This window comes from Lygodium microphyllum, chromosome 6 (assembly GCF_053477565.2).
Source record: "Lygodium microphyllum isolate KBCC chromosome 6, Lygodium_microphyllum_v1.1.10, whole genome shotgun sequence".
Lineage (NCBI taxonomy): Eukaryota > Viridiplantae > Streptophyta > Polypodiopsida > Schizaeales > Lygodiaceae > Lygodium > Lygodium microphyllum.
The window spans coordinates 111,975,636-111,996,243 of NC_141140.1; the positions used below are offsets into that span (position 1 = coordinate 111,975,636).

A 20,608-nucleotide genomic window follows, 5' to 3' on the forward strand; every position below is an offset into this window, starting at 1 on the left:
GCAGAGGCATTACTCGCTTAGTATTGAAGACTTGCTTAAAACCTGTATCCAATTGTTGATAGAGCATACTATATGACTCAGAACTCATTCCCACCTTGTCACATAATCCCTGAGCATCTGTAGCAGTAAACAAGTTGCTCACATCCCTAAGACGTTCACTAGCAACACCATCCACAATGTCCCTGAATTTACGATTTTCCAATGCATTTTTTACCATATTCTTGCTAAGGACTTTGGCAATAGTATCATTCTCTGCATGAGGAAACATATTTCTCATTGTAGTAGATTGAGCATATATCCGTCTATGATATTGTCCACTTCCTTTGGCTAATTGGCCAATTGGTTTAACGGATCGGATGCGCCGACGTGCCTCTTTGGTTTTTAAAGTGGGCCCAATCTCCAAAGTTTTTGTGAGCTTCCTCTCTATGTTTTGATTCTCCTTCTCCAAGTCATTGACTTTAGACTGTAACTCCATATTTTGCACGTGTGTAGCATGCATAGCATCTTCAATGACAGACATTGCTTGTTGTAGGTTCTGGTTCTCTCTATCCTTCTTAGCCAATAATCTATCCTTTTCCATCAAAGACTGCATATTCCCTTGTAATCTTGTCTGCATATTTGTCAAGGTTTGATGAGCCCCTGCTATTCCTTGTGTGACAAGTCTGCATGTGTATCCATACAATCCTTCATTGCCTTCACAAGCAAACTTTACAAATGATGTAAGCCCTTCAAATTGTGGTGGCCTTCGAGTGAGTGGATCGGGTGGATAAATGCACCCATCAACCCAAAGGTCCACATTTTTTTTCCCTGCATTTCTTTCTTGTTGCATCCTGCATCTTATTGCATCATCTCTTTCCACAGTTCTTTTGAACATTGGTGCATATTCATCCTCCAATTGAAAGTGAATATCTCTCTTTCTCTTGGTACATCCTGCACCTGCATTCTGCAAAAAAAAAAATATGCAAATGTTAACTTGGATTAACATTCAAATAGCAGAACTACACCCCTTTGATTCACTATATCTGTGTTTTTTTTAAAACCCAGTTGGTTCTTGTCTCTTTCTCTTGCTTTCAGTCTTGATAGACCCTAATCAACCCCTAATCAGCCTGTAATCTTGGCTTTTAATCTACCTCTAATTAGCATCAAATCTTATCTTCTGTTCTATCCAAAATATTCTCTCTCTCTCTCTCTCTCTTTCTCTCTCTCTCTCTCTCAACAAAAATTCATCAAGGAAACCCTAAACACATTCATACTGAAGCTTGGCTAGTGGAAAACAATAACATCATCTTATCTTCTACCCTAATTTACTATCTGTCACTCTATCACTTATTTTCTTTGTTCATCTCACACAGTCCTCTCTGTCCCCCCCCTTCTCCCCTCCTCTCTCTCTCTCTCTCTCTCTCTCTCTCTCTCTCTCTCTCTCTCTCTCTCTCTCTCTCTCTCTCTCTCTCTCTCTCTCTCTCTCTCTCTCTCTCTCTCTCTCTCTCTCTCTCTCTCTCTCTCTCTCTCTCTCTATGAATTGATGCTTAAGGACTGAACAACAACTGTGAAGAATAATAACATCACAAAGATTTAAAAAATAAAGATACCTCCATTATCACTGGATTGCTTGTAGTATAGACTGTTGAAGACGGAGATTTCTTACTGCATATTTCTGAAGAGGAAGATGGCTTGTAGCAGGGTAGAGTGTGTTGTAGATAGAGATTCTTGATTTCAACAAATGGTATCAAAACTACTCCTCAATGCTGCTTCAGAAGAACTCGTATGCAAGAAACCATATTCTGGAGGGAAAGAGAAGAATGCACAAAATTTGGGACAAAACTAGAGCTTTCTGAGGGAATGAAAAAATGCCCAAAAATAGGTATACACTTGTCCAAAAAAGACGAAAATTTACAAGGAAACTCTTGAGTCAAAAAGGTGTCTCTGGGTAAAAAATAATCTTAAAATATGATGTGTACGTCATTTTATATCGTTTTTTAACTTCCGCCCTTTTAAGAAGCGAGAATGAGAATGATTGAAAAGTCATGAGGGCACTAAAGAGGGCATTAAAGAGTCATGAGGGCATTAAAGAATGATTGGCTGCGTTTTTAGAAAAAATAGAATTGTATTTTTTTAGTTATGAGGATTTTGAGAAAAAGTGACCTTATCCTGCAGTTTGGGAATAAAATAATAGGTGAAATCTATTGAAAACACAAAAACGAGATTTTCTTGATTGTAGAAGATCTCTTTTTATAATATTATTTTGGAATCTCTTTTTAGAGAGAGAGAGGTGAGAGAAACCCCTTAAGGGGCAAAAAAGAGAGTCCATATTTCTCCTAATGTAGAATCAACCATAATCTTCAACATCTTCATAGAATTCTTCAATATAACAAAGAACACAAAAGAATACACATCTTTGAATGGAAATCAATCACATAGTATTCATCTTCAATGTCTTCATAGTTCTCTCTCTCAATCTCTCACATACAGTTACACTGTTTTGATAAAATTGACCATCTCTGGCTCTCTCTCTCTCTCTCTCCATCAATAGTACATCATCTCCTCACTAAAATGCTCTCATAATAACCCTCAATAATCCTTCTTAGGTCGTGGATGTACCTCCCAAGAGGTATCTCTGATATGAAGAGTCACCAGAGCCACTACAGTATCTTTTCACAACTCACTACTGTCACTGTCACTTAGTCTTCTCTTCAGTCTTTAGCAGCTGCTTCTTCCACTTTTTTTTAGCTCTTTTGAACTTAGATCCATCCTTTCCAAAAGTTAGAAAACTTTCCCAAAGTCACACATACATTCTACAAAACACTTACAGAAGGTCTACAGAACAATTACAGTACAGCACCAAAACAGCTACAGTACAGTTATAGTACAGAGACAGAACAACTACAGAGGGTCTACAGAAGGTTATCAGAACCTCATAACTCATACTTAAACCATTCCAAACTATCAAAAACTATTTAATAGGCTTTCAAAAGATCTCAATCTTCATCAATCATCAATCCATGCTTCATACAGAAGACAATCAGAACAAAACAGAAGGTATATAGAACCAAACAGAACTTATCAAAACATCGCAGACCTGAGAATCATCATGAACTTCCAAAACATAATCAATATCATCCAAAACACTCTCAAATACTTCCATTAACAATCATACATCACTCTAAATCCATCAAAAATCAATCATTCAGACCTTAAAAACAACAAAAATTAGTCGAAAATTCAATCTTTTTCCACTCTCAACAAATTCCCAAGTTTAGTCACAAGAGAGCTTTACACATCATGCATGAAAAGAGGGGGTAAATTGGAGTATATTTGGTATTGATGAAGAAGGAACTTCCAAGTAATAAGGATCTGAAAGATGAGGAAGATCCTTTGATAAATTTGATTCTTTTAGCATGCCATCACAATATTCCTTCGGAACATCTTCTTTAGAGATACGTTGTTGCCACCTTGAATGAAAATAATAGTCTTCGTTCAGCTTTTCCAATTGTGATTATTTATTGGAAACTCAAACTTTTTGCGGAACCATTAAAAGGTTTGATTGCAAAGATATTTGCAAGTCCAATAAATCTCATAAAATCATAGAGTTGTAGGAATAAGGGTAATAGATAATCTCATTCTAGGATCATTTCAAATATTCTGAGCTAAAGCCTGCTCGCCAGTTCACATTGTAGGGTGGAGGAATCAATCGTTCCACCACCAATCTTTAGCATCTCCCTTGAATACAAACGGAAGAAAGGTAGGATAGTCAAACTTGTAGAGTAAGAATAATTCGCAGTGATCATATGGGAATGATACTTCAGAACGGCAGAATAAGTTTACGCTTGTTGCTGACGAAGGTGTGTTCAGACTCGGTATTTAAAGCGTCAACCCAGTTCGGCATGCGGCCGTTGTTCGTAGTCATCTCTTCTATTGCCATCACTGACATCGACTTCAGCACCGTCGACAACTTTGGCTCTCTTCTTCCATCCTTTGTCTCATCTTCGCTTATTTTCCGTCTCCTTCTACACTGTCTTGTAGAGCTTCGCCAATCCTTCTTTCAGTGGCCTTCTCATTGCAGTCTTCCGATCCCTTCCCCAGCGGCCTCCTCACGATTCCTCCCCTACATCACTTCTGTCGCAGCTGCTTTCTCGTCCTCTTTCTCTTCTACAATGACGTTTCTGCTTCCGTCATCACCTTCACTTAGGATTTGTTCTTCTTCTCCGCCTACTATCGTTCTCTGCTGCGACTTTGTCACCAGCTTCTTCGACTTATCAGTTTCTTTTTCGACTACCTGTTCATCTTCGTTGTCTTCATCGTCAGAGTTCGATGTTGCTTTCAACTTTGTCTTCGTCTTCAGAGCTTTTCCTCCTAACCTTTGTCACCTACAGCAGCTCCAGACGTCCTCTGTTTCACTGTCATCTACCGTGTTCTTCAGGATCGCACAAACTCCTTCTCCTTCATCTTCCCGTTGCATAATTTTACGTTCCCTCTGGCTAGCCGTCATCTTCCGTAGGCTTCATCAAGCTCTTCACAGTTTCATCTTTTTTCTGCGTCCTCCCCTCCGTCACCTTTTATTTATAATCAGCGCCAAAAAAAAACACGCAGTCACCCTGGAAAGCCATAGCTTTTGTGTTGAAGCTTTTTCCCAAAATCAGTTCGATTCTTGGCATGCTTTTAGTTTTTTCACTCGTTGCTGGCTACTGACATCATTGACTATATCAATTATGCTACCTCCACCAATATTTTCCTTAGCTTCTTCTTTTTAAGACTGCCCGTCAGTCATTTCTTTGCAAAAGTTCAGCCTTATCACCCTTAAATAAAATTGCCATAATCATGTACATATCATACAATAGCTTAGTAATTTAGAGAAGCTATTAACCAAGTTCGTTGCACTAAGGGTGATCAGATTTAGCCACGGGTTAAGTTCCTTCCAAGGCACTTTTGTAGACTAGACATTTTAGATACAAAGCATGTGCAACATGTTGATGTTTGTCTAAGGACTTCAAAATCCTGGTGAGAACCTCCGTCCTCATGTTCGATGTGGTAGATGCATAGAGTCACAACAGAAAACATTCCATGGGAGTGCCGGGCAGTGACGCTTAGATTCGTTTCTCGATGAACCGCTAAAACGTGCTTGGGCACACTACAGTTGGTATTAGAACGAAACTTCGTAATGTTGCATGCCTAATTAATGTATGGTTCATATACGTATCTTAAAATGGAATAACCTAAATGGTATGCCTTGATCATCAAGCACCTTCTACACCCAAGAAATGCAAGAAAAGAAGTTCCTTCTCAAGCAAATTAAGGCACCCGAGTCTCATGGAAAAGGGATAGACATCGCAGCAGAGGTGGAGATATCGATGCTAGAATGTCGTCATGGGACGCCACGAACATTGCGTCGCAAGGCGGACTCAAGGAACCCTAGGCAACAAACCCTGGAACATTCCATGGGAGTGCCGGGCAACGATGCTTGGATTCGTTTCTCGATGGACCGCTAAAATGTGCTTGGACAACCAATAGGCGGACACGTTACAGCCAATAAAAACTTAATCTAAAGCTCACTCAAAAAACTCACTTCTTGCCCTTCCCCATCTTGCACATGATCAAAGAGTACAAAAATAAGCTCCTTTAAGTGATTGTTGATTCCTTTACAAACTGATTGGAGCACTTTCATTTTCGCGATAGGAAATCAAGAACCCAAGACAATGAAGGGGACCTAAACTTAAAGAAAACATTGTCTATGGGCACAAAATATAATTGTCTTCTTTAACACACGTGGCAATGTTGACGATAACCCACTACAATATTCTTTGTTCAATAGACGAAGAGCTACATGCATGCAGTAACTAGAATCAAAGGAGATGATAATGATTCAAGTCAGGACTACAACAATCTGAACACACTTGACTATGAGGTGTTTTCAGTTGTGATGTTTGGAAGGTCTTGTCAAGGTGAAGTAAGAGTTACCATATCATTACAAATATATGTGATGGTTGAAAAGCTACCTTCTCAAGTCTTGCCATAGCTTCACCTAGTTTTCACATTCATAAGAAGAAAATCAATATGGTTAAACTATCAAAAACTATGTAAATCATCAATAAGCGGATACCATACGTGCAAAATCAATATGATTTGACTACCAAAAGCAATATATGTTATCAATAAGATCATATCATATTGAAGCATGTTCATGATATCGTGGATAATATTAAGCTACATTGCTTTCATTGTCATTTTAAATCATTTGTGGGCTAAAGCAAGCTTACATTCCCCCTTTAATCTTGCACATGATCAAAGAGTACAAAAATAAGCTCCTTCAAGTGATTGTTGATTCCTTTACAACTGATTCGAGCTCTTTAGTTTTGGCAATTGGAAATCAAGAACCAAAGACTATGGAGGGGACCTAAACTTAAAGAAAACATCGTCTATGGGCACAAAATATAATCCTCCTCTTTAACACATGTGGGAATGTTGATGATAACCTACTTTAATATTCTTTGTTCAATAGACAAGGAGCTACATGCATGCAATAACTAGAATCAAAGGAGATGATAATGATGATTAAATTGTTGCTATTCAATTTAAATAGCTCTCTTTTGCAAAATATAAGGTTTCAAGAACAAGCACTTCACAATATATCAAGTAAATTGGTTATTTGCTCATTTTTAGAGAGACCGTCGCCCCTTGCATGAGTTTCCACTTTTGGGCTTCTACACCATGGACTTAGCTATGTCACCATATGTAGTTAAATATACAAATCTAACAAACATGGTAAGATGTAATTTTTCAGAGTGATGGTTAGCATGGCTCATCTTTCCAATGGTTAAAGGCTGCAATGGAGTTTGAAGTCAGGACTACAAGAATCTAAACACAGTTGAATATGAAGTGTTTTTAGTTCTGATGTTTGGAAGGTCTTGTCAAGGTGAAGTAAGAGTTCCCATATCATTACAAATATATGTGATTGTTTAAAAGCTACCTTCTCAAGTGTTACCAAACCCAAGTAAGTCTTACCATAGGTGCACCTAGTTTTCACATTCATAAGAATAAAATCAATATGATTAAACTATCAAAAACAATGTAATCCATCAATAAGACAATACCATACCAATAAAACCAATATGATTTGACTACCAAATGTAATGTATGTTATCAACAAGATCATACCATATTGAAGCATGTTCATGATATCATGCATAATATTAAGCTGCATTGCTTCCATTGTTATTTTAAACCATTTGTGGGCTAAAGCAAGCTTACATTCCCCCTTAAGCTTGCACATGATCAAAGAGTACAAAAATAAGCTCCTTGAAATGATTGTTGATTCCTTTACAAGTGATTGGAGCACTTTAGTTTTGGCAATAGGAAATCAAGAACCCAAGACTATGAAGGAGACCTAAACTTGAAGAAAACATCGTCTATGGGCACAAAATATACACTTGTCTTCTTTAACAGAGGTGGCAATGTTGATGATAACCTATTTCAATATTCTTTGTTCAATAGACAAGGAGCTACATGCATGCAATAACTAGAATCAAAGGAGATGATAATGATGATTAAATTGTCACTATTCAATTTAAATAGCTCTCTTTTCAGGAATATAAGGTTTCAAGAACAAGCACTCCATAATATATCAAGTAAATTGGTTGTTTAGTCATTTTTAGAGAGACCATCTCCCCTTGCATGAGTTTCCACTTTTGGGCTTCTACACCATGGACTTGGCTATGTCACCATATGTAGTTAAATATACAAACCTAACAAAGATGGAAAGACAACAATTTTTCATAGAGATGGTTAGCATGGCTCATCTTTCCAATGGTTAAAGGCTGCAATGGAGTTTGAAGTCGGGACTACAAGTATTTGAACACACTTGAATATGAAGTGTTTTCGGTTGTGATGTTTGGAAGGTCTTGTGAAGTAAGAGTTCCCATATCATTACAAATATACGTGATGGTTAAAGCTATCTTCTTAAGTGTTACCAAGCCCAAGTAAGCCTTACCATAGGTTCACCTAGTTTTCACATTCATAAGAAGAAAATCAATATGGTTAAACTATCAGAAATGACGTAAATCACCAATAAGCGGATACCATACCAAGAAAATCAACATGATTTGACTACCAAGAGCAATATATGTTATCAAGAAGATCACACCATATTGAAGCATGTTCATGAAATCATGGATAATATTAATATGCATTGCTTTCATTGTCATTTTAAACCATTTGTGGGTAAAGCAAGCTTACATTCCCCCTTTAATCTTGCAAATGATCAAAGAGTACAAAAATAAGCTCCTTGAAGTGATTGTTGATTCCTTTACAAGGGATTGGAGCACTTTAGTTTTGGCGATTGAAAATCAAGAACCGAAGACTATGAAGGGGACCTAAACTTAAAGAAAACATTGTCTATGGGCACAAAATGTAATTTTCCTCTTTAACACACGTGACAATGTGGATGATAACCTACTTTACGGAGCTACATGCATGCAATAACTAGAAACAAAGGAGATGATAATGATGATTAAATTGTTGCTATTCAATTTAAATAGCTCTCTTTTGGGGAATATAAGGTTTCAAGAACAAGCACTCCACAATATATCAAGTAAATTGGTTGTTTACACATTTTTAAAGAGACTGTCTCCCCTTGCATGAGTTTCCACTTTTGGGCTTCTACACCATGGACTTGGCTATGTCACCATATGTAGTTAAATATACAAATCTAACAAACACGGTAAGATGCAATTATTCAGAGAGATGGTTAGCGTGGCTCATCTTTCCAATGGTTAAAGCCTACAATGGAGTTTGAAGTCAAGACTACAATAGTCTGAGCACACTTCAATATGAAGTGTTTTCGATTGTGATATTTGGAAGGTCTTGTCAAGGTGAAGTAAGAGTCCTCATATCATTACAAATATATGTGATGGTTGAAAAGCTACCTTCTCAAGTGTTACCAAGCCCAAGTAAGTCTTGCCATAGGTTCACCTAGTTTTCACATTCATAAGAAGAAAATTAATATGGTTAAACTATCAAAAACGATATAAATCATCAATAAGAGGATACCATACCAAGAAAATCAACATGATTTGACTACCAAAAGCAATATATGTTATCAACAACATCATACCATATTGAAGCATGTTCATGATATTGTGCATAATATTAAGGTGTATTGCTTCTATTGTCATTTTAAACCCTTTGTGAGCTAAAGCAAGCTTACATTCTGCCTTTAATCTTGCACATGATCAAAAAGTACAAAAATAAGCTCCTCGAAGTGATTGTTTATTCCTTTAAAAGTGATTGGAGCACTTTAGTTTTGGTGATAAGAAATCACGAACCCAACACTATGAAGGAAACCTAAGCTTAAAGAAAACTTCGTCTATGGGCACAAAATATAATCCTCCTCTTTAACACACGTGGGAATGTTGATGATAACCTACTTAAATATTCTTTGTTCAACAGACAAGGAGCTACATGTATGCAACAACTAGAATCAAACGAGATGATAATGGTGATTAAATTGTTGCTATTCAATTTAAATAGCTCTCTTTTGGAAAATATAAGGTTTCAAGAACAAAGCACTCCACAATATATCAAGTAAATTGGTGGTTTACTCATTTTTAGAGACTATCACCCCTTACATGAGTTTCCACTTTTGGGCTTCTACACCATGGACTTAGCTTTGTCACCATATGTAGTTAAATATACAAATCTAACAAACATGGTAAGATGCAATTTTTCAGAGAGAGTTAGCGTGGCTCATCTTTCCAATGGTTAAAAGCTGCAATGGAGTTTGAAGTCAAGATTACATGAATCTAAATACACTTGTATATGAGGTGTTTTCAATTGTGATGTTGGGAAGGTCTTGTCGAGGTGAAGTAAGAGTTCCCATATCATTACAAATATATGTGATGGTTGAAAAACTACCTTCTCAAGTCTTGCCAAGCCCAAGTCTTACCATAGATTCACCTAGTTTTCATATTCATAAGAAGAAAATCAATATGATTAAACTATCAAAAACTATGTAAATCATCAATAAGTGGATACCATACCAAGAAACTCAATATGATTTGACTACCAAAAGCCATATATGTAATCAACAAGATCATACCATATTGAAGCATGTTCATGATATCATGCATAATTTAAGGTGCATTGCTTCCATTGTCATTTTAAACCATTTGTGTGCTAAAGCAAGCTTACATTCCCCCTTTATTCTTGCACATGATCAAAGAGTACAAAAATAAGCTCCTTAAAGTGATTGCTGATGCCTTTACAAGTGATTGGAGAACTTTAGTTTTGGCGATAGGAAATCAAGAACTCAAGACTATGAAGGGGACGTAAACTAAAAGAAAACATCATCTATGGGCACAAAATATAATTGTCTTCTTTAACAAAGTTTCACTTTGCCATTATAATAATAAAACAAAGTTGCACTATGATTGTTAGACCAAAGCATTGTTCCTACAAAGAGATTACATGTTAACCAATCAACTAACTAAATGCAATTAAAGGTCTTGTCTCTCACGTAATATTGTGCTAAAATTCCTAGGAGCTAGAAAAGACCTTTGTCTAAATGCATTTATTAATGTCTTCAACATATGAATAACTTTGTTTCGCTTCATAAACCTTCACAATTGCAAAGTCTTTTGTTTTGCATTACCAGTTGTAAATCATCAATAAGTGGATACCATACCAAGAAACTCAATATGATTTGACTACCAAAAGCAATATATGTAACCAACAAGATCATACCATATTGAAGCATGTTCATGATATCATGCATAATATTAAGGTGCATTGCTTCCATTGTCATTTTAAACCATTTGTGTGCTAAAGCAAGCTTACATTCCCCCTTTAATCTTGCACATGATCAAAGAGTACAAATATAAGCTCCTTGAAGTGATTGTTGATGCCTTTACAAGTGATTGGAGAACTTTAGTTTTGGCGATAGAAAATCAAGAACCCAAGACTATGAAGGGGACGTAAACTGAAAGAAAACATCATCTATGGGCACAAAATATAATTGTCTTCTTTAACAAAGTTTCACTTTGCCATTATAATAATAAAACAAAGTTGCACTATGATTGTTTAGACCAAAGCATTGTTCCTACAAAGAGATTACATGTTAACCAATCAACTAACTAAATGCAATTAAAGGTCTTGTCTCTCACGTAATATTGTGCTAAAATTCCTAGGAGCCAGAAAAGACCTTTGTCTAAATGCATTTATCAATGTCTTCAGCAAATGAATAACTTTGTTTCACTGCATAAACCTTCACAATTACAAAGTCTTTTGTTTTGTATTACCAGTTGTAGATTCCTTCTATCCTTTCATTTTCTCTTGGTTCTGTGGTGTTCATTGGTCCACTTTTGCAACTAGACCTTTTGCATTTCCTCTACGGAAATAATAATCATGTAGATTGTATATAGTGACATTGGATGGACAAAATAAAGATAAGTGCATCATTTGGTTTGTTACAAATCCCATCAATTGTGCTGGTGATATGACATAAATCATGACTAAAGATAAGAGCCTGTGTAATAATGATAGGAAAATTCACCCTTCACATTGTTCTTGACTAACAGAGCCACAGTCCAGAAATTATCAGTTAATGTCAATAATCTATGTATAAACAGATGTGCACCACATAGAATTACTCATACATCAGCTGGAATTTGGCATAAAGGGACACTCACCTGCCCCACCTGAAGTGTGAAATAAGGCCAGTTAGTTTTGTACTTACGATGTTTCTTTCTTAAGCTTCTTGTGCCTGTGGGATTTTTTTTCTGAAGATGCTTGGAGTGCTTGCTTAGTCTTTAATGATCTCTGAGGTGAAGATTCAAGTTCACTTGTTGAAAATGAATGTGCCTTTCTCAACTTCTTTTCCGATTTCTTAAGAGAACCTGTAGATATTCTTTCCTCATGTTCTTTGAGAATTTCAATGGTGGAGGTGCCTCTAGTAGTTACTCCCGTGCTTACTGATGTTGTTTGTTTGTGCTCAGTACTACTCCCCTTCTTTGATGATGATCTTGTTGAATGTGTATCTGACCAAAGAACAATCATTAGCATAATCTGCACTGAAAACATTCTAATCGAAACAAGCTGTAAAGTTTGCTCCCAGCTTGGTTGAATTGCAGCTTATACCATCTACATGCAAACGCTCATCATGACTGTGAGGACTAAATTGATTGCGATGTTGAGGAAAGATGTTTGAAGTGCTCGGATCAAGACTCCGCACGAAAGCAACATGTCGAGAGATCCTGCATACTGAATTCATAGGAAATTTTGTTCATGAATTCATTCTAGTATACCAAAATCCCTCCCTCCTCTCCTGTCCCTGCCCTGCCCTCAAGACTGTGTACGTGCAGCTGCAAGTTGCAACACTCACTCATTACAAACAGACGGACTGACAGACATACAGGAATGCAAAGGCTTGGATATAAGCAGTGTGCCACACACATACACATACAGTCCTGCCCCAGTTGGTATAGTATCACAGTACTGCCTTTAGTCATGGGTTCAAAACCTGGCAACATGGGTGAGGACATGGAATAAAAAGTCTGAAAGATCTCATGGAGTAGCAGGTCAAAGTTTGAAAACAGTAAGGTGAAGACATCCAGGATGGCACTGTGGTAATGTGCAATCGTGGCCGTGATCCTCCTATTACAGCATGTACATGTGCAAGGTAATCAGGGTTGGAGGCATCCAGTTCAACATGGCTTGTTAGCTCTGTCTAGTATCATCTTGACCAGAATATGACATCAATTTATATCACCAACTGGGGCTGCCTGCCTGCATCATGAAGAACAGACCCTGGCCGCCCCAAGTATGCATGAAGTGACCACGGAGCTCCTAACGAGCCCTGGACTCGCCCTACACCTGATCCCATCAGCCGCGGAGGGAGTGGATGATGGAGGTCCAGAGCTCTGCTAAGGTCGCATGTGCTGAAAGTCTCTCTCTGCCGAAAGCCTCCTGACGCCGCGCCTTATATATGCCATCCAGTAAGACTCCCTATGATCTCCCATACCTCCGAGCGGTCTGTTGTGGGCTCCAATACCTGGCGGATGGGTAGAGCCTCCAGACCGACCACTATGCACGACCCTGCCTCGATCATGAATATCGTGTCCTGCATCCCGGCCTCATACAAAAGGTGGCGGCCCTAGCTGATTGCCCGCCAACAGAAGGCTCCCCATGAGATAGACCCAAGGCTAGGTGCTATACGGCGAAGGATGCGGCATGCTCCTCTCCACACGAGCTGCGCCTCCTCACATGACCAAAGGCAATGCTTTGGGGTTTCCAAAGGCTGTTGTGTGCAGCACTTACAACCTCCCTCCTACATCTGGGCAAGCCAACTTCCCACCGCCAAGCCTCCATGTGCCACCAGCCATAACAAGTACGACACCCTCCTCGGCCTCCAGCTATCCCATAGGCGTCGCCAGAAGGTCCGTCGGAAGGGCTCCATGATGCTGTGCTTTGCCCAATGCCTGCTACGTGACAACGCCTAGTCCATATCCTCCTGCATCAATACATGTCTGCCAATCCTAGCAGTGTACTCTAGGAACCTGGGTGGCTTCTTGGTGACTGCAGAGGCTGGTCATAGCCACTCTCCTAGATCCCACTCCACCTCATCAAGTGGTCTGTCCTCCCAGATCCAAAGGCCCCAGTCCTTGAGCTCCTTCCAGAAAACATAGGGGTCCAGTTGCCATGTCTTCCCTTGAAGGCCCACTACACGAATCCTCCTCCACGAAAGGGTGGCAATCCCCTCATCCTATTGCCCTCTGTCAAGGGCCAGACGTCCCCCCTCCTGAACAAGGAAGAAAGTCCCCTGTGGGGCGCCACCCACTCTATCTACCACCTGAAGGGGGATGCCTGCTGGTGAAAACCTAGCTGCACATACCTCCCCGTGCTCTATCGGCTCTCGTATCGGGGGAGCAAGCCACTCCGGAGGTATTGCTGTGTCTATCTCTCTTCTCCTCAACTCTACTCCTCTCTGGCAACCTGATATTCGCTGCAACACCTCCTCGTCCGCCATCCTGTACACCTCCCGCCATGTCCTAATGGTACGAGCCGGCCGGCCTCCCACCCAGCCCACTAGATGTGGGGGCGCTCACCTACCTGTGCCCCTTCCCGATCTTTGACCTGGGGGTTCCAGATGACGGTATATTTCCTCCTGGCAACCTGGGAGACTTTGGATTAGGGCCTTGCGGAGGCCCTGCCACACGCGAAGTAAGCTGCGAAGGAAAGGTGATCTAGGGGGGGTTGATCTGGGCTAACGTGAAGATCCATCTTAGGGACGGCCTCCACTCACCGCCAAGGCTCGGTCTACAATCCTGAAGGCCCTCCTGCAAGACCTTCCAGGTCTGCCCGCCTAGTGTGAGACCGCGGACAACTAGCTTGCCCAAGAGAGCCATACTCTAATACTCTGGGTCTATGATCCCAAGCCCTCCCTCTGACCTATGTCATATGATGGTCGCCCACGCCACCTTGGCCTTGGAATCCCTGGAACCATCAGATCCTAACCAAAGGAAATTCCGCACTGGGCGGCAAAGCTGCACTATGCACGATGAGGAGAAGCACCAACACGAGGCGATGTACCAAGCCGTCGCTGTGAGAGGCGAACCATGCTCCAATAGGTCAGTTTCCTCCAAATAGAATCAAGGACGGGAACAAACTGCTGGGCAGGAGTGATGTCGAGTCCCACCTGGAACCCTAGGTATCGGACGGTTTGCCCTCTACTCACCCATCTAAATCCCAAGTGGATGCTCCACTTTGTGCTGGAGTCCGGGTCTGTAAGGAAACCAACCGACTTTCACCAGTTGATTTTCGCTCCCGCTGCAAAGCAGAACACGTCAAGAGCCAACCTCACTCTCACCAGCATCAACTCATCGTCCTCTATGTAGAGGGCTGTATCATCTACATACTCTGAGTCTAACAACTCAGTCTCCTCTCTCACTGGAAGTCAGAGGCTGCCTTATCCGCTCACACGTGACCTGAGAAAGTGAGACATCGCCTCTGCGAAGAGTAGGAACAGGTATGGGGCCAAGGGGGAGCTCTGTCGAACCGATCTCTCCAACCAAAACTCCCCCCTCGCCTTCCACCTATGAGAACCCTGTTGGTGGCCGATCTATACATGCCGAAGACCCTACGAATCCAAGCCTGGGGAAATCCCAACCTCACCATGGTGCCCTCTAGGAAATCCCAGTCCACCTTGTCATAAGCTTTCTCAAAAACCAAGAGTAGTACTGCTAGTCTCTACCCACTGTGATGAGCCCACTCTGTCGTCTCAAAGAAGGTAAATACATTGTCTAGGATGCTCCTATCCTGGACAAAGCCTGCCTATGTGTCATGGATGATATCTGGAACCACGGGGCGTAATCGCCTACCGATCATCTTTGCCAATGCCTTATAGGCCACTGACAATAAGGTGATCGGTCTCCACTGGGAGAGCTCCAACTGGTCTCCCCCTTTGGAGAGAAGACTGATAAGGCCTGCCAAGAGAATCCCTAGCATCTGTCCTGAAGTGAAAATCTCCTGGGAAGCCATCAATAGGGGGTCCTTCACCATTTTCCAGTAGGTAGTGAAGAAGGCCTTAGAGAGGCCATCCTCCCTCTGGCATTTCTACCCATCCTGTGTATGAAAAGCCTCCTCTAGTTCCTTCTCTGTGAAGGGGGCTAAGAGGGAGCGTCCCATCTCCTCTGTGACGAGGGACGAGATGTGATCCCATACCTGTTGTCTACATCTTTGTCCTCTAGCTGAAGCTGTCTCCTACTAGAAAAGGCACGTGTAATAGTCGGTGGCAATCTCCATCACCTCATCTGGGCTAGAACAAGTCCTCCCATACTGATCCCGAAGACTACGTATCTGCTCTCCTACGTTGCGGGACTGGTGCACTTGGAAGAACTCCCTGCACATCGAGTCCCCCTTCCACGCCCAGAATGCTGCTGAGGTGCAGAAAGAGAAATCCGAGCGTCTATCCTTTAGGCCAGCAATGGCTGCTCGCGCACGCACCTCCTGTGCATGGAGGGTGGGATCCCCCGGTGCCTCCTGCAATAATCTCTACCCTGCCAACTACTCAATCTGGCCTCCACGAGAGCCTCCCCACTCTCCCACATAAAACCTGTCCAACCGCTCCAACAAGACTCCACCTAGCCGCCTATATCCCCAAGAGAAGTCCAACGACCTCTCCCTCCTGTGGAAGGCAGGGTCTTTCCAGGCATCACGTGCTCAAACTGCAAGCAAAAAGACCTCTTATGCCTCCTGCTCCTCCCCAGCCATGCCCTGGTAGTTTTTGCCTCTGCCCTACTGGTCCTCCAACGCTTCCAGGTTGTTGAAATCTCCTTCAACAATCCGGGAGTCCACCTCTCGGAGTCCATCTCCGATCTACACCCAGAACCTGTTGCTTGCCCTAACCTCCGTAGGGGCAAAGACATTGAGGACTCCAATACACGAGTCTCCAATATCCAATCTGATCCATAGAATCCTTCCTGCCACTATCGTCCCGTGGTCTCGTACACAAGCGGTGAGACTCGGGCCAATAGAGATGCATACGCCTCCACTCCTGCTGCGGGCACCTATAGCGTGCTCCCAGTAAGTGTGCAAGCTGCCCGGAAGTACCTTCCCAACCCGTTGGGCCTAGGTGGGGGTGAGCTTGTGCTCCTGCAGAAGCAAGATGTCGATCTGTCCGGCAAGGGCCGGCTGCAACTCCTGTCGAACAATCAACTTCCTGAAACCACATGCCCCACTATAGTGAAGACTGTTCACATTCCAGGATGCAAGGTGTAGGCTCATGGGGAAACCTGTGACTGACCGAACGGGCATCTGTTCGGTGTGGAGGCTGCTGATGAGGAGGAGAAACTATGGGGCATGCAAGTACGCTTTGCCGCAAGTCTAGACGGTGAACTCCAATCCCCCATGGTGGCCCTCGGCCGGACCATAGGGGTGATAGATGCTCTAGGTGGTACTATAAATGCATCTATCAGCCATGTTGAGAGTCGTCACTCTGTACATTGGTAGAAGCAGGTCGCCTATGCCAAAGGCCACTTGATCACATCCCGCAGAGCTCTCCATTGTGGAGGGGCTCGAAAGATAATGCTCAAGTGTGGAACCTCGGCACCAACCCACCAGTTAATGTCCATCACGCAACCAGGCCACTGCTGTGCAAACAGTGCTAGTCCTTCTCCCATCCACTAGGAGATGTGGTCCTCCACCTGACTCTTCAAACCCTCCTCTATCTGTGTCGTCGTCCAATCCCTTGAGTGAGAGAACTGAAAGAAGAAAGCGTAGTTTGGTCCATCCGGTGGTGCTAGTAGATGGACCTTGCCCCTCCTGGACTTACAAACCACAAAGATCCCCAACTCTAGAGGTAGTGGGGACTCTCCGCACTCCACGACTCTCAGGTAGGACCATGGGCCACTGCAAAAGAACTCCCATGGCAACAGCTGTGCCTGCCTCGGGAAAGTGTAACGAGTGACGGGCGGCAGGGGCAGATGAGCTGGTGACTGTGTGGGAGAGGGAGAACTGCTACTGCGAGGAGGATGTGGGCGTGAGTGGCTCATCACCTCCTGTGGGAGGAGGGGGGGTGGGTCTGGGGGGGATCACCTGAACCGGGGGCCGATCAAGGGTGGTGCGCAGCAGGGGAGGTGGTGGGGGGGGGAGAAGACCGAGGGATGGTGGGAGGATCGGAGGTGTATGGCGGGTGTGGAGGGGGACTGGTGGCCCTGATAGGGAGGGGCCGTGGGCCTGGGTCAATGGGGGGGGTCATGGGAAGGGGGGAAGGGGATGTGTGTGGGAACTGTGGGATCTCAAGTGGGGTAGCATGTGGCGCGGGTGGTGGATGTGGGGGGGTACGGTCCTGCCGGGTGGGGCGGGTAGGGGGGGCTGCGGAGTGCTCTGCCGAGGGGGCGTTGCTCACCCTCCTGCTCCCTACTCTCGAGGCTGCATTGGAGGAGCTGACTACGGCCCCCCTTGCCATCTCCCCCTCTGTCGTCTCTAGACCCGTGTGAAGCTGTCAGCATCCACCTACGGGCCTGTCAGCGAAGCCGCCTTGGCTCTAAAGCGCGTACAGTCTGCTACCTAATGCCCAAAGTCATGGCAGCGCAGGCACTGCCTTGGTTGCCCAGTCACAGTGACCTCCTGCCTCAATCTCCAAGAACTTGGGTATACTCTTCATGTCTTTCACGGCCACTCGTACCTTGGAGACTCCTATAGCTGTCACTGCATCTACGAAGGAGGCAGGAAGAACTATGCCGAAGAGCGTCCAAAGTCCTCCACTAACTGGCGGTACTCTACTGCCAGTCCGGGAAAAAGTAAAGTGACAAGATGTCTTAGAAATCTGTTGTGGATCTCAAATGATTCCACTGTGAAGCCGTTGTACCAGGGAACCATGTGAATTACCCCCTTCATGGAGACATAGGGCGAGCTCTCCACTGACTCACGAGCTGATCCGCAGAGGTGAGACGAACCATGAATATCCCTCGCCCATGAGGACTGCCTCCACGATTTGCATTGTGCCAATGCGTAGCATAGAGTGAAGCCAATCTCGAAGCTAAGCCCTAGATGGAGAGTGTCCTATTACCTGACCGAAAATAGTTGTTTCTTTAAGCTCCAATTCTGTGGTACGGATGGCCAAGAGTTGTTCCTTAGAGAGCACAACGCGCAAGGTGTTTGACTGGGGGGACACTCGCAAAATGCACCGGCGTCTGACCAAGGGTTTCCATTGCGTGACCCTCTTGAGGACCTACCGATCCCACTATTATGCTACCGAAAGCATGGAGATATTGCTACAAGTGGAGGGAGCAACGGAGGAGGGGAAGTGCTACCTCCCTCTCTTGAGTATCAAGCAATACTCCAAACCCTTGCTCTGCTGAACCTGACAGAGCCCGAACTAAAGTCGGCTCTAACTGAAAGGCATCTAGGTAAAGCTACAATAACTGAGGATGGTCTATCAAGTCATCCTCTTCCATCCATTTGGCAACCATTGGTGAATAATTCTGAAATTTCACCAAGTATCTCCTGGAAACTTTCCCTTTGACCTTTCTTTCCTTATGTGCCAAAATCTGCTCAGGTACCAAAATCTCATCTAGCTCCTCAACCTCAAGCTGGATTTCAGCAAAGACATCCTCTAGCACATCTCCATGAAAAGGTCTAAGCAAGCTCACATGAAAGGCATTGTGTATCCACCAATGTGGAGGTAATTTCAGCCAATATGCCACATCGCTGATCTTCTCCAACACCTGGAAGGGCCCATAGTATCTCATACTCAACTTCAGATACAGTCTTTCTCTTCCTTTCATATTTTTCAACCTTGCCTTTTCAAAACGCAGCAACACAAAATCACCCTCTACAAACTGCAAAGCACGTCTGTGGCGATCAGCAGCCCTCTTTTGCTAATCCTATGATCTTTGAAGTGCATACTTAACCTTTTGATAAGCTACATCCATGCTTTCCACATAGCAATCAAACTCAAAGATTGTATCTTTTGTGTGCAAAATAGGGGGTACTTTCTTACCACCCTCTACCACCTCAAATGGAGCTTTGCCCATAGAACCATGCACTGTGTTGTTGTAAGCAAACTCAACCAAGGGCGAATACTGCTCCCACTGTGTCTTGTGGTCTAGAACATAGCACCTCAAAAGATCTAACACTGTGGAATTCGCTTCCTCAGACTGACCATCTATCTATGGATGGAAGGATGATGAGAATTTCAGCATGGTACCTATATTCTCAAACAAGCCCTTCCAAATTAAACTGGTCATCCGGAGGTCTCGATCACTAATAATCGACTCTGGAATACTATGATACTTAAAGATGTGCTGCAAAAACAATCATGCAATATGATCAGCCTTTATTTTCTTCCTCACCGGAATGAAATGGGCTTGTTTGCTAAACCTGCAAATGATAGTCCATATCCCATCATTCCTTGTAGGTGTCTTACGAAGCTCAAAAATAAAGTCCATTGCAATACTCTACCAAGGCCTATCTGGAATAGGCAAGGGCTACAACAAACACGGCATCTTTTGCCTATCATGCTTTACCTTCTGGCATATGATGCATGTCTTAACAAACTGTTCTACATCATGCCTCAAAGCCGGCCAATAAAAGAAATGTTCCACTACCTTGACTGTGGCATCAATATCTCTATGTCTTGCATACGAAGGAGCATGACTTTCAGTGATAACTCTAGGCCTTAACTGCTTTGTGACACATAGTTTTCCATGCATCATCAAAAATCTATCTCTTATACAAAGTGTCCGTGCCTTTGGCCATTGCAAAGCTGATCATAAACATTAGCAAAGTTCGAATCAGCAACATATTGCTCTTTCATGGCATCCAACTCAATGTGATAAACCATATTGACAGTCGACAACTGAGATTTACGTGACAGTGCATTACTTTTCTCACTCTTTCTCTGCAATGTGTTCCTCTTTCCAGCCCTATTTTTCAGATCTGCCCCTATTTTCAGCTTTATTTTCAGATTTACCCTTTTTCTCAGCCTTTGCCTCTTTGACACGTGACTTGGCATCATCATCGTGGAATCCTGCATCCTTCCACACAGCAATGTGTCGGCTGTAGTAGCATTTTCTATAAGCTGAGACATGTTGGAAACAGTGGACTTAATGCAAAAATCCTT

General features: G+C 42.8%; 1 protein-coding gene across 2 annotated transcripts in view; it reads right to left on the minus strand.

The window, feature by feature from the left end:
• Nucleotides 1-11,420: 11,420 nt before the first annotated feature.
• Nucleotides 11,421-20,608, minus strand: part of LOC148034979 (uncharacterized) — a 30,243-nt gene continuing 21,055 nt past the window's right edge. For both annotated transcript variants that reach the window (XM_087679895.1, XM_087679896.1), the window contains 2 exons: nucleotides 12,124-12,246; nucleotides 11,421-12,023 (listed from right to left, as the gene is read on the minus strand). In XM_087679895.1, the coding sequence (XP_087536021.1) occupies nucleotides 11,719-12,023; nucleotides 12,124-12,246 (428 nt within the window). In that variant the 3' untranslated portion in view covers nucleotides 11,421-11,718. The remainder of the gene's footprint in view (nucleotides 12,024-12,123; nucleotides 12,247-20,608) is intronic.